Source organism: Leuciscus leuciscus (genome assembly GCF_965113295.1).
Source record: "Leuciscus leuciscus genome assembly, chromosome: 3".
NCBI classification, from domain to species: domain Eukaryota; kingdom Metazoa; phylum Chordata; class Actinopteri; order Cypriniformes; family Leuciscidae; genus Leuciscus; species Leuciscus leuciscus.
Window position 1 is genome coordinate 64,295,560 of NC_138727.1, and position 17,901 is coordinate 64,313,460.

General features: G+C 39.5%; 2 protein-coding genes across 2 annotated transcripts in view; one reads left to right on the forward strand and one right to left on the reverse strand.

The window, feature by feature from the left end:
- Positions 1-3,034: 3,034 nt before the first annotated feature.
- Positions 3,035-17,901, forward strand: part of LOC309495557 (uncharacterized protein) — a 48,409-nt gene continuing 33,542 nt past the window's right edge. Inside the window, exon 1 of the mRNA XM_082165338.1 lies at positions 3,035-3,088. Within this exon, the coding sequence (XP_082021464.1) occupies positions 3,070-3,088 (19 nt within the window). The 5' untranslated portion in view covers positions 3,035-3,069. The remainder of the gene's footprint in view (positions 3,089-17,901) is intronic.
- LOC309494232 (uncharacterized protein) lies at positions 16,455-17,901 on the reverse strand. The gene is made up of 2 exons (XM_082163494.1): positions 17,135-17,901; positions 16,455-17,010 (listed from the first exon to the last, which is right to left on the reverse strand). The coding sequence occupies exons 1-2, from the start codon at positions 17,712-17,714 to the stop codon at positions 16,763-16,765; spliced, it is 828 nt and encodes a 275-aa protein (XP_082019620.1). The 5' UTR covers positions 17,715-17,901; the 3' UTR covers positions 16,455-16,762.

The following is a 17,901-nucleotide window of genomic DNA, read 5'->3' on the forward strand; positions in this document are numbered from 1 at the left end:
GCAGTGCATTGTAGTCTCCCTGAGGAAAAATTTGATTCATTCGTTGCTATAGGAGAGGAGGAATTTACTAAACTCGTTATTGTGAAATCACCCACGCGTCCTCCTTCGGTCATTAATCTGTCTATTTCCTCCTGATTTAGCTCCGTACGTCCCATATTCGTTTGAGCTGATCCATCACCACCTGTCTGTATGGTCTCATCTCCATCACCCGCTAACGGATCTAACAAGGCTCGCTGTTCAACTAAGATATTATTTAATCTCTCTCTATCGGATAGATCTGTAGTATTTAGCACATGTAGTTGTTTGCGTATTAAAAAGTTGAGTCTGTCGTTATTTTCAGTAGTCATACGTCTTGCTCTTGTACGAGTTACATTTTCATTTTCAGAATCGGGATGCGCTCTTTTTGAAAGCATTTTGATGTTTTTTTTATTTTAATTTTTTTTATTTTAAAATTGTGTGAAACAGAAGCAGTGGTGGACAGTAACGAAGTAAATGTAATTCGTTACTGTACTTAAGTAGCTTTTTTGCGTATCTGTACTTTACTGAAGTATTTAAATTTGGGAAGACTTTTACTTTAACTCCACTACATTTCAAAGTCAAATATCTTACTTTTTACTCTACTACATTTTCAAAATCAGTCGTTCCTTTTTATTTATGAGTGGATAAAAACTTAACTGGTCAAAAGAGCCACCTATCACAGTAGCCTACAACGTGCGCGCTTTGTTTTGAACTTGCCTTGGTGGTATCTACTAGCGCAAACCAGAGCCGTTAAATATGAGAGTTGCGACCATAGACAGTATATAAGAGGTTGCGACACACACGGCTTGTTCGACTTGAACCGGCGCTGCACAGACCGATCAGTTTATGACATCAAAGTATAGAGCGAAATCGCGAGAGCGATTGAAAAGCATACATTACAGAGCCGTCTACTCTCTAATCGCTCTCGCGGTATTTTAATGTCATTCACCGATTGGTCTGTGCAGTGTGCCGTTTCAAGTCGAACAAGCCTACTGTGATCTCGCCGCCGCACGGTCACGTGATTCGTGTAGCTCTCAATAGTTCCAAACAATTTGTGTTGCCAATAATTTTAAGCGGGGCAGAGAGCAGCAGCTATTATTGCAGCAATTATCGGTAAATACTGACCCCTTCCGTCCAAAATTAAACACACAAAAAATTTATTAAATTCAAATATATATATATATTATAGACTAATTAATGTCATTTTATTAATAGACTGATGTGCCAAGAGTGACAGAGTCTTCACGTAGACTGAGTTAAGCAAGAGTCTTGTGACAAAAATTATAATAGGACATTATAGCAATAAAAAAATCATAGTACTTGGATACTTAAGTACATTTGAAGGCAAATACTTTTGTACTTTTACTCAAGTGAATGTTTAAAGGCAGCACTTCTACTTTTACTTGAGTAATATTTTACCTTGAGTATCTTTACTTTAACTCAAGTACATGGTATGTGTACTTCGTCCACCACTGAACAGAAGCTTACCATCAAATATCACAATGTTGCTAATAGGTATACATTAAAAGCAGTCTACCAGTAAAACAAAATCACACGCACGTAGTCTATAAACCCCCCACTCAAATGAATTAAATGAATTAAAAAACAATAACAGCCACAAATGAATTAAAAACAATAACAGTCACAAATGAATAAAAAATAAAAACGACAGAGAAAATCATTTAAAACTAAACACAGATGCATATAACGAAATATAAAATCTCACACATGATGATGTTTTGTAAAAGTCATCATCTTGGATTTTGTGAGCCGATCCAATGTCTTTGAATAATGTTCAATCTTTCAGAAATCATAGATAGTATAGTTGTACGTAATGAATCATCATTTCTCACCTCCGCAAGCTCTTGTTGGATTGATACCAGCTCAATACGTAATTGCCTGTTTTAGTCCAATGTTTGGTCGTGGCATCTTCCGAAAAACTCCACAGCGTGTCTTAGTTCTGCTGTGTGGTGATTTTGCTGATCTGAGATTCTGTGGAGTAGCGCTATAACTTCTCTTTGTGACTCGGAGACGATCCTCCGTTTGATGATATGTCAGAGGCGATGTAACTATTTCCAAGACACGTTGGAAGTTTTTGTTGGCTTTGCGTAAAGTGGCATAACTCAAACCTCGCAGGTCTTCAGCGTTAAATAAAGGTGTGAAGGCTTGTTCATCTTCTTCATCATCACTGCTATCGAAAGGGTCCCGTTCAGAATCGATGGTGCTCAGAACAAAATCTTGTGAATCCAGAAACACCTGTGCCCCTCTTTCGTCTGAGATTTCTAGAGCAAAAAAAACCATAAAATATATTATATGAATTATATGAATTATTTAATATAGATAAAATATAATGAAACAAGAAATCTTACCGTCTTCATCCGTAATCGAACTCTCGTGCGAATATTTCTCGAAGCGTTTCTTCGAACCAGTTGTTGATGTAACAGATTCTGTGTTTTCTTCTAAAAAAACAACATTATATTATTTTAAAAATATCATGATTAGAAAAATATCATGATTAGAAAAAATATCATGATTAGAAAAATATCATGATTAGAAAAAATATCATGATTAGAAAAAAAAAAAGAAAAAAAAAATGTCCTTACCGTTTTCCGGATAGATTAACAACTTCAGTGTAGAAATGAATGGTTCATCAAGGTAAATACTGTCATAGTATGTTTTGATTTATAAATGATTTTAGTAGTTGCACAGTTTACAGTCTATACAGCAGCATATTATCTGCACAATGTTCTGTATAAACACGTTCAGAAAGCTGTTTTCAAAGGAGAATGGCAGTCCTGTTAAACGTCAACATCAAAGAAACCAGTGTGAAGTGTGTCATTGTGTATTTTATGTGTTTGAGAAATTAAAGTATAATAAATGTGAGCATATAATCACCAAATCAATAGAGAAACTGAACAGTCTCAGGAAGCTGCAGTCACATGATCATAGTGAGGTTTTCAACAGAAGGTTTTGACTGCCATCAGCACTTTCACTCTGTGCAGTTCAGAGAGAAGACAGCGGAGAAACCCCAGTGACGACAACACAGTAACTATGACTTCAACACAGAAAGGTCTGTATAAACCTTTTAACAACACTGATACTTCTGTTTCTTGACTGTTAATCTACAGAGAGATCCTCAACAGGAGTAATTAAAAATAATCTTATAAAAAATCATGCAATATATTTATATTTTGTATTATTTTCTGTTGAAACAGAATAGAAAAAGAAATATTTCAGAGATATGTTTTATTATTTTAGTCATAGTTATCAGTTTGAACCTTTCAATGCAATTTTAAAACAATATTATGTTGTTTTAAGTAATTATCAAGCAACATTTGCTTGTATGTACACTGTAAAATCCAACAGTGATTCTAACTAACGCTTTTTAGTTAACTTTACTTAATGTCTTAACTTAATTGTAAAAATCTAGTAATCTGCACTTTTCACATACTATGCTTTGTTTACTCAGAAAACCCAAGTTAAGATTAATTGATTGGTTTGAGTGTTGGTTTTTGAGGCGAGGGAAATCTTAATGGACTTTTCACTCATGTCCTCCACTTCTGCAGTTATCTTTCTCTGTTTGCATTCACTCATTTCCTAAAGTCATCTTGAATGTCTAAATTTTGATACAATATGTTACCGGCAAAGTGTGAAATCCCGGTATTGTATAGAATGCCTAGGCAATGTGTAGAATGCCTGATGGTTTTTGGCAAAATGTGAAATGTAAGTTTTTTGTGAAAATGTTACATACTTTTCCTAGGCATTATACAGAATGACCAGTACCATTTAGGCAAAGTGTTAAAAGGGCACAAGATGAGAAGCCTTTATTAATTAATACGCATTTGAAACTGAAAGAACAAAACTACGAAATAAAGCACAGGATATTCTTACTAGAAACAAAGAGTATAGAAGCCCAAGAGGCGAAACTCAATAGAACGTTCCATAGCAACAGTTGCCCCCATGGTGTGACGGCCACCATTATGGACTGAAAAAAAATACATTAATGAGAATGACCAACGTTAAATGACAGAAAATTTTATGTTTATGTGTTGGTTATGCATGGCCTAATTACCCTTAGGAAAATAATATTTTGGGACAAAATATTACTATAGAAGTACTATAAGACTACTATAGAAATACTATAGCGGCTCTAGGATATTATAGAGGTATTACAGAACATAACATACTTCTGTGATGTTCTGTAATACCTCTATAATATTTTAAAGCTGCTATAGTATTTCTATAGTAGTCTTCTCATACTTCTATAGTATGTCCCAAATTACTATAGTATTCCTATAAGATTACTATAATATTTTGTCCCAAAATACTATAATATTCCTATAGTACTTTTTCGTAAGGGTATGTCCCCCACCGAATCGGCTTCATTAGCCTACCACTTACGGTTTGCAAAGATACAATTATAAAATCACTGCAAACCTTTAATCTATCAAAATGTATGTTCTATTATGCATTTTCCTTGTTATATGTATAACAGAAATTCATGAAATAATATATAGGCAGACACACAGTAATAAGATATTTATTCAAATGTTGATTTTGAAATTAGGGAACATCACCATATGATTTAAAAAAAAAAAAATAAAAAAAAAAAAAAAAATTATAAATAAACATTTCTAAAGACAGTTTATCTTTTACATAGAATATCACAAAAATATTAACAACTTGTTTTTTCAACATCTTCAGTGAAAGTGCACACAGTGAACGTTTCAATGGCAAGAACAAAAACAATCTATGAATGTCCTATTACAGGCAGAAAGGTACAAAAAAGATGTGCAATCTAGCAAGTGCACACATGAACTATAAACAGTACTAAAATGGAAGTGGTGCCATAAAATCTCAGTAATTAATCAGACACCACCATCTATTGTGTGTGCATTTGTGTATGAGACGTTTTTTTGTATTTTTTTCTTTTTGTGAGAGAAGAGGCATTGATTTTTCCACTGACTGGCGCTAACGCTTTCAGCAGCTTTCAGTCCATAATGGCGGACGCGCCTCCGCAGCGCCATCTACAGACTGTTAACCATAACACAACAGAGTTTCGCCTCTTGGGCTTCTATACTCTTTGCCGGAAAACAATGAAAGCAGAACTGAGATTGAAGTACTTGTTACACTAAGAAAGGCCGGAGTAACACGTGGAATTGTACTCACTTTTCTTCTTCACACAAAAACACCTTATAGTTTGGCACTTTGATCTTGTACATGAACAGAATATTGTTACCGGTAAAACACAAAGCAGAACTGGCATGACCTACTTGTTGCAGCAGGGAAGGCTAGAGTGACATTTTGAATTGCACTTAATTTTCTTTTTCACACAAAGGCACCTCATATATTGGCATTTCGTCTTGCACATACACCTGACGAATCCTTGGCCGCTTCCTGTGGACTGAGAAGTAGCTGCAGATCGGAGAGGTATTTCGTGGTCAGGAACGTCTTCAATTCTCATTAAGTTCTTTGGACATACGGTGAATTGTGATATGGCGTAGAGTTGCTTCAAGATTCCTTGTGCAGTTCCAAGTCGGTAAAAGCCATCTTCCGTCACGTTCATAACAACTGCCAAGAGATTGCGTGAGTCACCCCGCCCTTTGTCGACGTCGGGAATCGGAACTCGCACAGTGGCACCCAAAGGCACAGGAGGAAAACAATTTTTCAGAATTCATTTTCATTGTTTGGGCCTGAATCTCAAGTTTCGATTTCGATTCCATTTTACTTTGGATAGCTTTCTCAATATTGAAGCAAACATTGCACAAAATGCTAACCCTATAACCTTCTACTTCGTCGCCGTCATCGTCTTTAGGAGAATGTCCACAGATGGCATGAACGTTTCGGCCACACTTTCGACATTTATGAGCACCGCTGGTTTCTTTTAAGCAGACGCAACAGATAGCGGAAGAAGAAGGATTTTCGGTAACCACGGAAATGGAAGGCTCTTCGATAACCATGGCTTCATCACTGTTTTGGTTTCCTCCATCACGGATTGCATTCTCATCTATGTCTTCTGCAGGGAGCTGTGCCTCTTGCATTGATTCATCTCGTCTTTCTTCCTGCTGTGTTGTATGTACGCTCTCTATTCACAGTAAATTCCCCGGTGTTAAATTAACACCGCTTGGTGTTCATATGGGAACCACCAGCAGGGTGTTAAAAGTAACACTGAAGCAGTGTTAGAGTTAATTAGATAATTAACTAATTAATTGAGTGATGATTGTTGGATTATTGAAGACACCTGATGATAACAAGCAGAATCACTGAAGAAAAGAGAAACAAAAGAACTACAACTGACTTCCGGACACAGCTTTAGATGAAATCAACTGAAAAGACATGAAATCACTCTTATTACAAACCAGTTTGACCTTATTTCTGTCATTCATCTTATATATTTTTTTATGTTAGTTGTTGTCTTTGTAACAATGTTTACTGAAACACATAATTTGTAGCAAAGGAAACCATAAATTAAGATATTATATATGTTTCATCAACATAAAAACATTCTGAATTTTAACTTCTAAATACATTTCGAGAAAATAAACCGAAGACACACACACACATACATATCCACACACAGACATCAATAATTAGCTTATGAATCACAACAATGATGACATGCTTGATGCTGCAATGCATGCTGGGAGCCATTAGTTTTATAATATGGTGGCTCCCAGCATGCATTGCTGCAGGAAGCATGTCACCATTGTTGAGATTCATAAGCTAATTCTTGATGTCTGTGTGATGTGATGTTACGTCCCTCAGCCCTGGTGTTTGTTCCTACACATGTGTGAGTGCAATGTTTCTTCCCCTTGTCTTAATTACAGTTGACGAGCCACACCTGAGCGAAGCCTACCTGTGCTATAAAAGGCTTCTCATTACGCTCCTGAGCGCGCACACAGAGATTGAGAACAGAGTCGATGCACAGCCGTGCTTTCCGTCCTCTGAGAGATTGTCGTCTAGTCGTCCACCCGGCAGTAGAAAACGTTCCGCCTTTGTGGTTGTTTCTTTATTGTTAACCAACGTATTATTTCATACCCATTCTGTCAAATAAACATACCCCTAATTTTTGACGAGCTGATCTGTGTGCGTCTCTCCTTTATGTTAAGGGTGGTGTCCGACTGCCCGTAACATAGTGGAGGCTCGTCCGAGATTAATAGTTTGATTAAATCGGACTTTAGTGTTAATTGCGGAACTTCTGATCGCTACAACATTTTGGTGAGTATTCTGGTGAGCAATTATGATTGTCTGTTCCTTTGTTTAGTCGATGTTTATTTTATTTTGGTGGATATCTCAGGAGGGGGCACGTAGGAGATGCCTCGAGCTGAGTAAGCCACTGAAGATTGCGTAGGTATTTAGGATTTGGTTTTGGTTTTTGGTGTAGTTAGTTAGAGAAGTTGGACAACATTTTTGCCTATCAGATTACCTTTGAGTTGAGTTGTATAGCTTGTGATATTTTGGCATATCGCCTATTTAGTGAGTGCTGCTACTCTGATTGTACTAGCGTATTGGTAAAACTTGTGGGTGGAAATTAAAATTTGTGGTCGTTTGTAGCCTATATTGTGCTTTTCGTTTGACCACTTTAGATATTCGCTACTTCGTAGCTTTGTCGCAGTTAAACTGCTTAGGTGAGTGTTTATTTGTATTTAATTTTGTGCGCGCTTTAACCGTCTTTTCCTTTAAAATTAAACGTTAACAAGGGCTTTAAAATTACACGTTAAAATGGCAACAGAGGAAGCATTCGTTAAAGAACCCTCTATCGAGTTATTTTTGAAATTTTCGAAAGAGCAGTTACTGAATTTGGCTGCAACTTACGAGGTTGAGCTCACTTCTGCTGAAAAGCGCACCAAAGATACAATCAAGACCGTCTTACAAGCTGCTTTGGTTAGTAAGGGCATTCTGCCTGCAGAGAAACAATCCTCCGTGTCTACAGAAGCATTACAGCTGCAGATTCGGTTGAGAGAGTTAGGTATCAGAGAGAAGGAAATTGAGTTTGACCGTGAGCGCATGCAAGCACAGGCCCGTGAGCATGAACTTGAAAACCGACTCGCGTTGAGAAAGTTAGAAATCGCGGCTCAGAGGGAAGGTGTCGCTCCTTCTGACCCTAATTCATTTGATGTCACTCGCCACATCCGACTTGTGCCCCCTTTTGTGGAAAGAGATGTGGAAAAATATTTTCCCCACTTTGAGCGTGTCGCGACTAATTTAAATTGGCCGAAAACTGCATGGGCATTCCTCCTGCAATGCGTTTTAGTGGGACGGGCGCAGGAGGTTTACTCGTCGCTAACAGTGGAGCAGAGCGGTGACTATGATGTTGTGAAAGCGTCAGTTCTGAGGTGCTATCAGCTGGTCCCTGAAGCATACCGACAGAAGTTTAGGAACTTTAAAAAAACGGAGCGTCAAACTTTTGTTGAATTTGGTCGAGATAAAGCAGCCCTGTTTGATCGTTGGTGCTCATCACAGCGTGTTGATAGTCAGGAGAAATTGCGTGAACTAATTCTTTTAGAAGAATTTAAGAACTGCCTGCCAACCGCTGTGGCAACCTATTTAGCTGAGCAGAAGGCCGAGTCTCTTTCTGAAGCTGCTATACTTGCGGACGAATATGTCTTAACGCATAACATCGCCAGGGAACGTTTTCGCTTAAGAGTTAACCCCTCTACGACCACTGATGTAGATACGAAAAAGAATGCAGTAAAGCAAGAAGACAGACACTGTTTTTATTGTAAAAAGCCCGGGCATGTTGTGGCAGACTGTTTAATATTAAAAAAAAAACAGTCTACGAAGCCAATGGGTCTCGTTAGTTCTTCGAAGAAAATGTCACCTGTCCTTCGTGCAGAGTTAAAAACAGAAAAACCCCAGTCCATGTACGAGCCCTTCCTGACGAATGGGACCGTATCTGTGCCTGGTGAGGAGGCTGTCGCTGTGCGCATCTTGCGTGATACGGGAGCTGCGCAGTCTTTCCTCCTTCGCGGCTTGGTGCCGTTGTCTGAAAAGACTGCAACTGGTAGTAGTGTCCTTGTTCGAGGAATCGAGATGGGTTTTCTTGATGTGCCGTTACATTGCGTGCGTCTTGATTCAGATTTGGTGTGTGGTGATGTGGTTGTTGGTGTTCAAGACTCTTTGCCAATCCCCGGTGTCACGTTTCTCCTTGGCAATGACCTAGCAGGTGGAAACGTGTGGATCCGTGGCGATGTTCCACCCGAGGTAGTGGCTGTGCCGCTCATTCAAAAGAGCCCCGATGAGTGCGCACAAAAATTCCCAGAGGTTTTTCCCGCTAGTGTCGTCACTAGGTCGCAGACTCAGAGGTTGAAGGGTGCAGCGCCTCCCAGTGACGTCAACCTGTGTGACAGTTTCGTCGCTCACCCTGCAGAGTGTGAGAGGCTTTTCGAACCCGATTTCACTCAGTGCCGCAGTAGACCTGTGCCTATGGTGACCGAGGAGAAAAGAGAGAAAAAACAATCAGATGTCTCGTTGTCGTTAGAGAAACTTGTTGATGCTCAACAAAAAGACCCCTCTCTTGTTTCATGTTTTAATGCAGTTCAATCTGTTTCAGACCGTGCAAGCGAGAGTCCGACCTATTTCATCAGAGACGGCTTACTTATGCGGAGGTGGAGACCTCAGAAAAGTAATGAGTGGAATGACATTGAGCAAATCGTTATGCCGTCTGGAAACAGACGTGCTATTCTGAGTGTCGCGCATGATGGTGTTTCTGGTCATTTAGGTGTGACTAAAACATTCGGCCGCGTTCTTCGTCACTTTTTCTGGCCAGGGCTGAAGCGTGATGTGCGACGGTATTGTAAAACGTGTCATGTCTGCCAGGTGAGTGGTAAACCAAACCAGGTAATTCCACCTGCACCGTTGTACCCCATACCTGCCATGGGTGAGCCTTTTGAGAAAGTAATCATTGATTGCGTCGGTCCTCTTCCACGGTCTAAAAGTGGATATCAGTATTTATTAACAATTATGTGTACTGCTACTCGCTTCCCAGAGGCGGTGCCTCTGAGGAAGATCACTGCTAAAATCGTGTCCAGGGCTTTATTAAAATTCTTTTCTTTTGTAGGGCTACCGAAAATCGTTCAAAGTGACCAAGGGACAAATTTTACTTCACGTGTCTTTTCCCAAGTCCTAAAGTCGCTCCAAATTAAGCACCGCATTTCAAGCGCGTTTCATCCAGAGAGTCAAGGCGCCCTCGAACGTTACCATCAGACGCTAAAATCGATGCTGCGTGCTTATTGTTTGGAGGTGGGTACAGACTGGGAAGATGCGATTCCTTGGATGCTAATGGCCTCTAGAGAAGTCGTACAAGAGTCAATTGGTTTCAGCCCTGCTGAGCTAGTGTTTGCTCACGACGTTTGCACGCCTTTGAGCGTCATTAAAGATCAGTGGTTAAGCAAACCTACTTCTCGTAGCGCGTTACAGTTCATAAGCGACGTTCACACCCGACTACACAGAGCTCGTGAACTCGCTAGAGCAAATTTAGAAAAGACCCAATCTAGCATGAAAACTTGGTATGACCGAAAAGCAAGAGCCCGTTCGTTTAAGCCTGGAGACCAAGTGTTGGTTCTCTTACCCGTGCACGGTTCTGTATTTCAGGCACGATTCAGAGGGCCATATACTGTTGAAAAGAAAATATCTGACCTGGATTATGTAATTTTAACTCCAGATAAGCGACGGCATTCTCGCGTCTGTCATATAAACATGCTCAAACCATATTATACGCGTGAATATGTTAAAACTGACTTGTGTAATTATAACTTACCCGATCCAGTCGAGTCCTCCGTGTTGCTCTCTTCACTGATAGAAGATGATGACGCGGTGACTCCGCCGTCGCGATGCGTGATTGAAGGTCGACTCAACAACTCTGCTATGCTGGCGGTCATTGCAAATCGTTTGCCACATTTAACTCCCTCTCAAACTGCTGACATATTGTCTGTGATAGGTGATTTCCCTGAGTTATTCGGAGATGTTCCGACTGTAACTACAGTCCTGGAACATGACATAGACGTGGGTGATAAAGGGCCGATTAAACAGCACCCATATAGGGTAAATCCAGAAAAGCGAGCTATCCTGCAACGGGAGGTTGAGTACATGATAAAGAATGATATTGCTGAGCCTAGTTCTAGCCCTTGGAGCTCCCCGTGCCTTTTAGTTGGCAAACCTGATGGCACTTACAGATTTTGTACGGATTACAGGCGTGTTAATGCCATAACTTTGCCAGACTGTTATCCATTGCCACGAATGGATGACTGTGTGGACCGTGTTGGCTCGGCCACGTTTGTCACTAAAATCGACCTCCTAAAAGGTTACTGGCAAGTGCCCCTTACACCAAGAGCAAGACAAATATCAGCTTTTGTGACACCAGATGCATCATGCATTATAAGGTTATGGCTTTCGGAATGCGTAACGCGCCTGCCTCATTCCAGCGTTTGGTAAATATTGTTTTAGCTGGAATGTCAAATTGCGAGGCGTATTTGGACGACATAGTCCTATATAGTACACACTGGTCCGAACACATAACACAACTTCGAGAGCTTTTCCGTAGACTATCCAATGCAAATCTCACAATTAATCTAGCAAAATGTGAGTTCGGAAAAGCCACTGTCACTTACTTGGGGCGGGTAGTTGGCAGAGGACATGTTTTACCAGTAATGGCTAAGGTGGCTGCTATTCAAGAATTTCCTGTGCCTTGCGATCGGCGTGCGCTACGCCGATTCTTAGGAATGGTAGGCTACTATCGTAGTTTTTGTAAAAACTTTTCGACTGTGGTTTGTCCCCTCACTAACCTTTTGAGCCCCAACACTAAATTTGACTGGACGGAGTCCTGTAATAGAGCGTTTGAAAACGTCAAAGCTCTCTTGCTGACTGCTCCCGTGCTGGCTGCGCCAGACTTTAACAAACCGTTTCAGCTTGCTGTAGACGCCAGCAACGTAGGCACCGGTGCCGTACTTTTGCAATCAGGCGCAGACAACGTAAACCATCCCGTGAGTTTCTTCTCAAAGAAATTTAATTCTGCCCAGCGAAAGTACTCCACTATCGAGCAAGAGACTTTGGCTTTAGTACTAGCTATCCAACACTTCGAAGTGTATCTAGGTTCTTCGGTACATCCAATTAAAGTCTATACTGATCATGACCCGCTCAAATTCCTCAGTCGCATGTACAATTCAAATCGAAGATTAATGCGATGGAGTCTATTGCTTCAACCATTTAACCTCCAAATTGTGCATGTCCGGGGAAAAGACAATATCATCGCAGATGCGTTGTCTAGGGTGGATGCTTAATACTATTACAGTATTAATAGTACTGAAAAAAAACTATTCATTTTATAAAAAAAAAAACAAACAAACACGTTTTTGTTTATTATAAATGAACTTGCATGTGTCCTTAATGATTGAAATGGCCTATACATTTAGGTTATAGTTAATAATAATCATCATAATAATAATAATAAATAAAAAAGAACACTAGATTATTTGTCTTAAGATATATTTTTGATTTATTGGGCTTGCTGATCAAATGTAATTCTGTAGCAATACTAAGTATTGCGTCGTACATAGTTATAATTTGCCTGCGATTTGGCCAAAATAATACATTCCTGTGTAGTTCTAGTTTCTTTTCACATGCAGATATGCCTTGAACGAGGTAATGATTAATTGTAGCTGGAACTCTATTGTTTGGGTTGGCTAGAACAGTGAGCTGAACACAGAATTCATAAAAAAAAAAAAAAGTGTTCCCGTGTTCAATGTATGGCGACAAGTCACCATTTTGGGGTGGGGGTGTTACGTCCCTCAGCCCTGGTGTTTGTTCCTACACATGTGTGAGTGCAATGTTTCTTCCCCTTGTCTTAATTACAGTTGACGAGCCACACCTGAGCGAAGCCTACCTGTGCTATAAAAGGCTTCTCATTACGCTCCTGAGCGCGCACACAGAGATTGAGAACAGAGTCGATGCACAGCCGTGCTTTCCGTCTTCTGAGAGATTGTCGTCTAGTCGTCCACCCGGCAGTAGAAAACGTTCCGCCTTTGTGGTTGTTTCTTTATTGTTAACCAACGTATTATTTCATACCCATTCTGTTAAATAAACATACCCCTAATTTTTGACGAGCTGATCTGTGTGCGTCTCTCCTTTATGTTAAGGGTGGTGTCCGACTGCCCGTAACATGTGATTTGAATGATTATTGCAGTAAGCTCCACTAGGAGGCGCTACTGGCTTTTGTATTCTTTAGCTCTGCTTGTTTTACGGCAGATTACCTGCTCTTTGGCAGTTGTAATATTGTTGTTAAATACGTCATCGCCACTGTTCTCTGCTCTTGGCAAATCCTGTTAATAAACCGTTGAAGACTACTTTTGGGAATCTGTGAATTCATGACAGTCTGTGTGTGTCTTAAATAATTTGCTCCACAATGTTCACAAAAAAAAAAAAAAACATAATTCAGAATGTCTGTTCTGTGGCAAGAAATTATCATTGTTGAAAAATTTATCTTTTAATAACAAATACAATTTTTGCTAATTTATGAGATTAGTGAATCATTCTACTTCATGATGGTTAAAACTCCATCACTTGATCATCTTTGTTTCTGGCATACTTTGTAACAAAATTATGTGTTTTGGTAAACACTGTTACAAAGACCACAAACTTGAATAGCAAATCCAAGAGTCAAACTGCCCAACTAAAGCAAACACTGATCACCATAATGGTGACTTTACTAAAACATATTATTTCCAATAAAACATCAACATCTACACCTCTATTAATTCTCAATAACTGGTTAGTAATAAGGGAAGCTGGTAATGCTGTTTGTGGAGTTGTTTAATCCTCCTCTGCTGAGATCTTCACAGATTTAATGTCGTCTTTTATCTTCAGATGATTTCATCTCCGGAAGTCAGTTGTAGTTCTTGTGTTTCTCTTTTCTTCAGTGATTCTGCTTGTTATCATCAGGTGTCTTCAATGCTTAATCATCACTCAATTAATCACTTAATTATCTAATTAACTCTAACAATTTAATTTATTGTGTTATTTTTTCGAGTTCTTCCGCAGTCTCTACGTCTTGTAAAACGTCGTCAGGCAGGGATGACGTCAAGAGACCTACTCTAGCTTTGCAGCCGAACAGAGCTTCGTATGGTGACCTCTTAATCCCAGAATGAAAAGCTCTGTTCTTCATAAGTTGGACGAACCGCAATCCCTCACTCCAGCAGCTAGTTTTTTCATCTTGCATCCAAGCACACAGCATATTTTCAATGTCCTGATTAGCTCTTTCGACGCTCCCCTGACTTTGTGAGTGGCGCGGCTTACCATGGATGATCTTCAGGGTGGGCCAATACTCCTTTAGGCTGCTTACCACTTTGTTTGCAAATTCCCTGCCGTTATCGGACTGTAGAATCGTTGGAGCACCAAGCAACGTAAATATGTCGACAAGCTTGTAGGCTACTTCTTCCGCTCTCTTTGATTTCAGAGCACTGAGAACTACAAACTTAGTGAGATGATCTTGGTACACCATTATAAACTTGTACTCTCTGTCAGGATGGGACTGAAAATCGATGAGAGCGACCTGACAACGGGAGTTGAATTCAGAAAAAAACATTGGCTTGACCACAACACCTTTTTTAACACCTTTTTGCTTCTTCTGGCAAGGCTCACAAAGGTGAATGTACAGCTCAATATCATGACGGGTAATGTTCTTATACTTGGGTGAAAGTTCTTTCAACATCCTGTCCCGTCCTCCATGACCAATAGCCAAATAGGCCTTATGGAGTACATCAAATAACTCGGAGTCAGCGACATAAAACTGAATAGCAACTGAACAGCACTCGTACCTTCTTTAACAGGATAGATCAACTTAGTCTTATTCTCGACCATCATTACGTCATAGTGTTTCAACAGCCAATAGTCCCGTGGTTCCTTCTTAATGGTCATCTTAGCCTTTTTCACATCGTCCACTAACTTTTGGTAACTGGTTTCGGTTAGGGAAACACAGTTTTTAGCAGCATTGGCTCTTACTTGAGATAATTCATCGCAGAACCGTCGTTGCATGTCAGCATGTCGTGATTCCTGTCTTGGCACTACACTCCCTTCCGACATGGTGATACAAGAACCACGGGAAAGGATGACGGGAGAGCGTCTGTGGAACCTCAGCCGGATGCAAACGCCACCGCAAACAGTAAACAGCGGGATAAAAATGGCGGTATTAGACGTATTATATACTTTGCCGGCATATAATGCGGCATTCTATAGAATGCCTAGGCAGTGTATAAAATATCAATAATTTCACACTTTGACGTTCGATTTCGGGCATTCTATACATTACCTATAGGCATTCTATAGAATGCCGGATTACACACTTTGCAGGTAACATATGTTTTTATATATATATATATATATATATATATATATATATATATAATTAATTAATATTTTAACTTATTTAAATATACATGAATGAATGAGTTATAGTTACTATAACTCTTGTGTAAGTGAACTATACTAACTAAGCATTTATCAGTACAACACACTATTTCACTTTACTTGTTTTTTTTAGGCAATCGGTTTGCATGCTTTTTTTAAGTAAGTCCAACTAATTCGATTTTTACAGTGTAATCTTTGAATAATACTAGAATCCAAACAATAAGTTTAGCAGTGTTTACACTTAAATATCAACAGTCTAATGCTGAACGCTTTGTCTTTTCAATATGAATCTTGTAACATTGATAATGTTGTAAATGGCAAATGTTGGCTAGACCTGATAAGACAGCACAGATTTGCAAAAGGAGAGAGTCAAGCAAAAAAAGGGCCATTCACACAGCAATTATATTGAGTTTAGAAAGGAATATTATAGGAAATGTAAAGAGGACAAAAAGCTGCAAAATTTCCAGTGTAAAGTTTCAAAGAAGAGCCTATTGCCGCATGATATATGTTCTTATCTTTCTCTGTTATATTTTGTGTATTCTCTGAGGACGGACTATAGTGAAGCCTTATTAGTTTAAATGGTTTCTATAATTGAGGGCTTGAGACGAAGAACCATATAAGTCCATAATTTTCAATTTTTGAATAATACATTTTTTTTTTATTTGGACTCTGAATATTATATTACTTTTTTTTTTTTTTACTTGAAGATAGACAACAAAAGCTTCCCAATTCTAATGAGATAAGATTTTTTAGTATCAATCTTAAAAATAAAAAGTTAGAGTAATTTACATTTCTGGGATGTGGAAGAACAGTATATGTCCAGTTAATGTGGAATAACAGTATAAGTCCAATTCATCATATCACTTTAAACCACTGGAGATTTGATTCCTTTATCTTAGTTTTAATACAGTAACAGAACCTTAAAGAAAAAATTAAGCATTTCTTTCTTTCAATTTCTTTTATTTTTTGCCAACGTAAATCACAGAACAAAAACGTGGACAATACTTATACTTATAGTACAGAAAATAAACGTCAGTACAAACAATAAACCGTACATACTTACAATAAACAATACATACAAACAATAAACAGTAATAACGGTAAACAATACATATTTACAATACAGACATACATCATCATCATTCCATGCTATGGTTTATGCTAGTTTACCATATACGTCTTCCTTTTTTTGGTTCTAAATAAAATAAAATAAATACCTATATATTCCTATTATACAACATAAGATAAGGCATACAAGATAAGCTACAACTACTTTTATGATTAATTTCACACAACATACACAATATATCCCACCTTACCCTGCACATGACCTACACATACCAGGCTACTCTTCACATTCTAATGTCCCATAAAATGCTTGGGCCTCTGCTGGCATGTAGGCTAGCATTTTCATAAGGTCACGGTGCTTCTCCTTCTTGACGGGCAGAGGGTCCTCGTAAGCACGAGCATACGTGGTGGAGAACAAAGGAGCTGGAGGTGGTTGATTCTTCCTCTGTTTGGTGATCAGCCAGGTCTTCCATCCCTCGTAGTGGCTGTGGCTCCCTTTTGTGTGGACACACCATGGATCAGCAGCTGAAATCATGATTCAACAAGAAATTCAATAAAGGTTCTTCCTTCACGCACATATCCCCAACACTGTTAATCTCAGAAAACCAGTTTAGTTTTAGTCTAGTTCTTTAGTCCTTTAGTTTTTTACCTGTCACTTTCAACCACATCATGGATGTGATTAGGAAGCCAGGTGGACGCTTTAATGTTGCATCAGGGAGCTGCCTGAAGTCGGCACATTTCATCTCAATTACTTTAAATGGATGCTGCTGCCTGGCTCCACGGATCATCTCGGCGACATCGCTGGGGGTGTGGAGTGTGGACACCTTACGCCTCTTGTCCAGCGTGGCAAATGAACGGTCACAGGGAAGGAAGGAGTGACCAGACACCATGAACTTCTGCTCTATCTGACTGAAGTACCCTCTAGATACGAGCAGGGCCATGAGGTTTAGGACTCGCCAGTTGTTGTTCTGCCCACAGCATCGGTCACTATAGATGATGAGCTTACGTTCCTTTGCCTGGACTAGGGGAGCGAAAGATGTTTCTGCCCACTTCAAAAGACAGCTTGCCACCTCGATGGAACCTCTGTGAGCGATGCCCTCATGCCAGAGGCACATTGTAGGAGGATCGTCAGTGCCCATCTCCTGGATACAGAGGTTGTAGTTGGCCAGCTGCCGTTGATAGTACACGTTGGAGTGTGTCAGGTTTGGCGTGAACACTACCCCCTGCATGTCGATACAAATGACATGGCAGTCATCATTGGCTTTGGCCCACTCTGTGTCAGCCTGCAACTGGGTGTACGCTTTTTCAGCTTTCCGGTGGTGAAGCTCACTCTCGGCTGCGATTTTCAACCTTTCTCCATCTGTTGTAGCAGCAACTAATTTTGAGAACAGGGCGTCACATTTTGCACAAGTATCA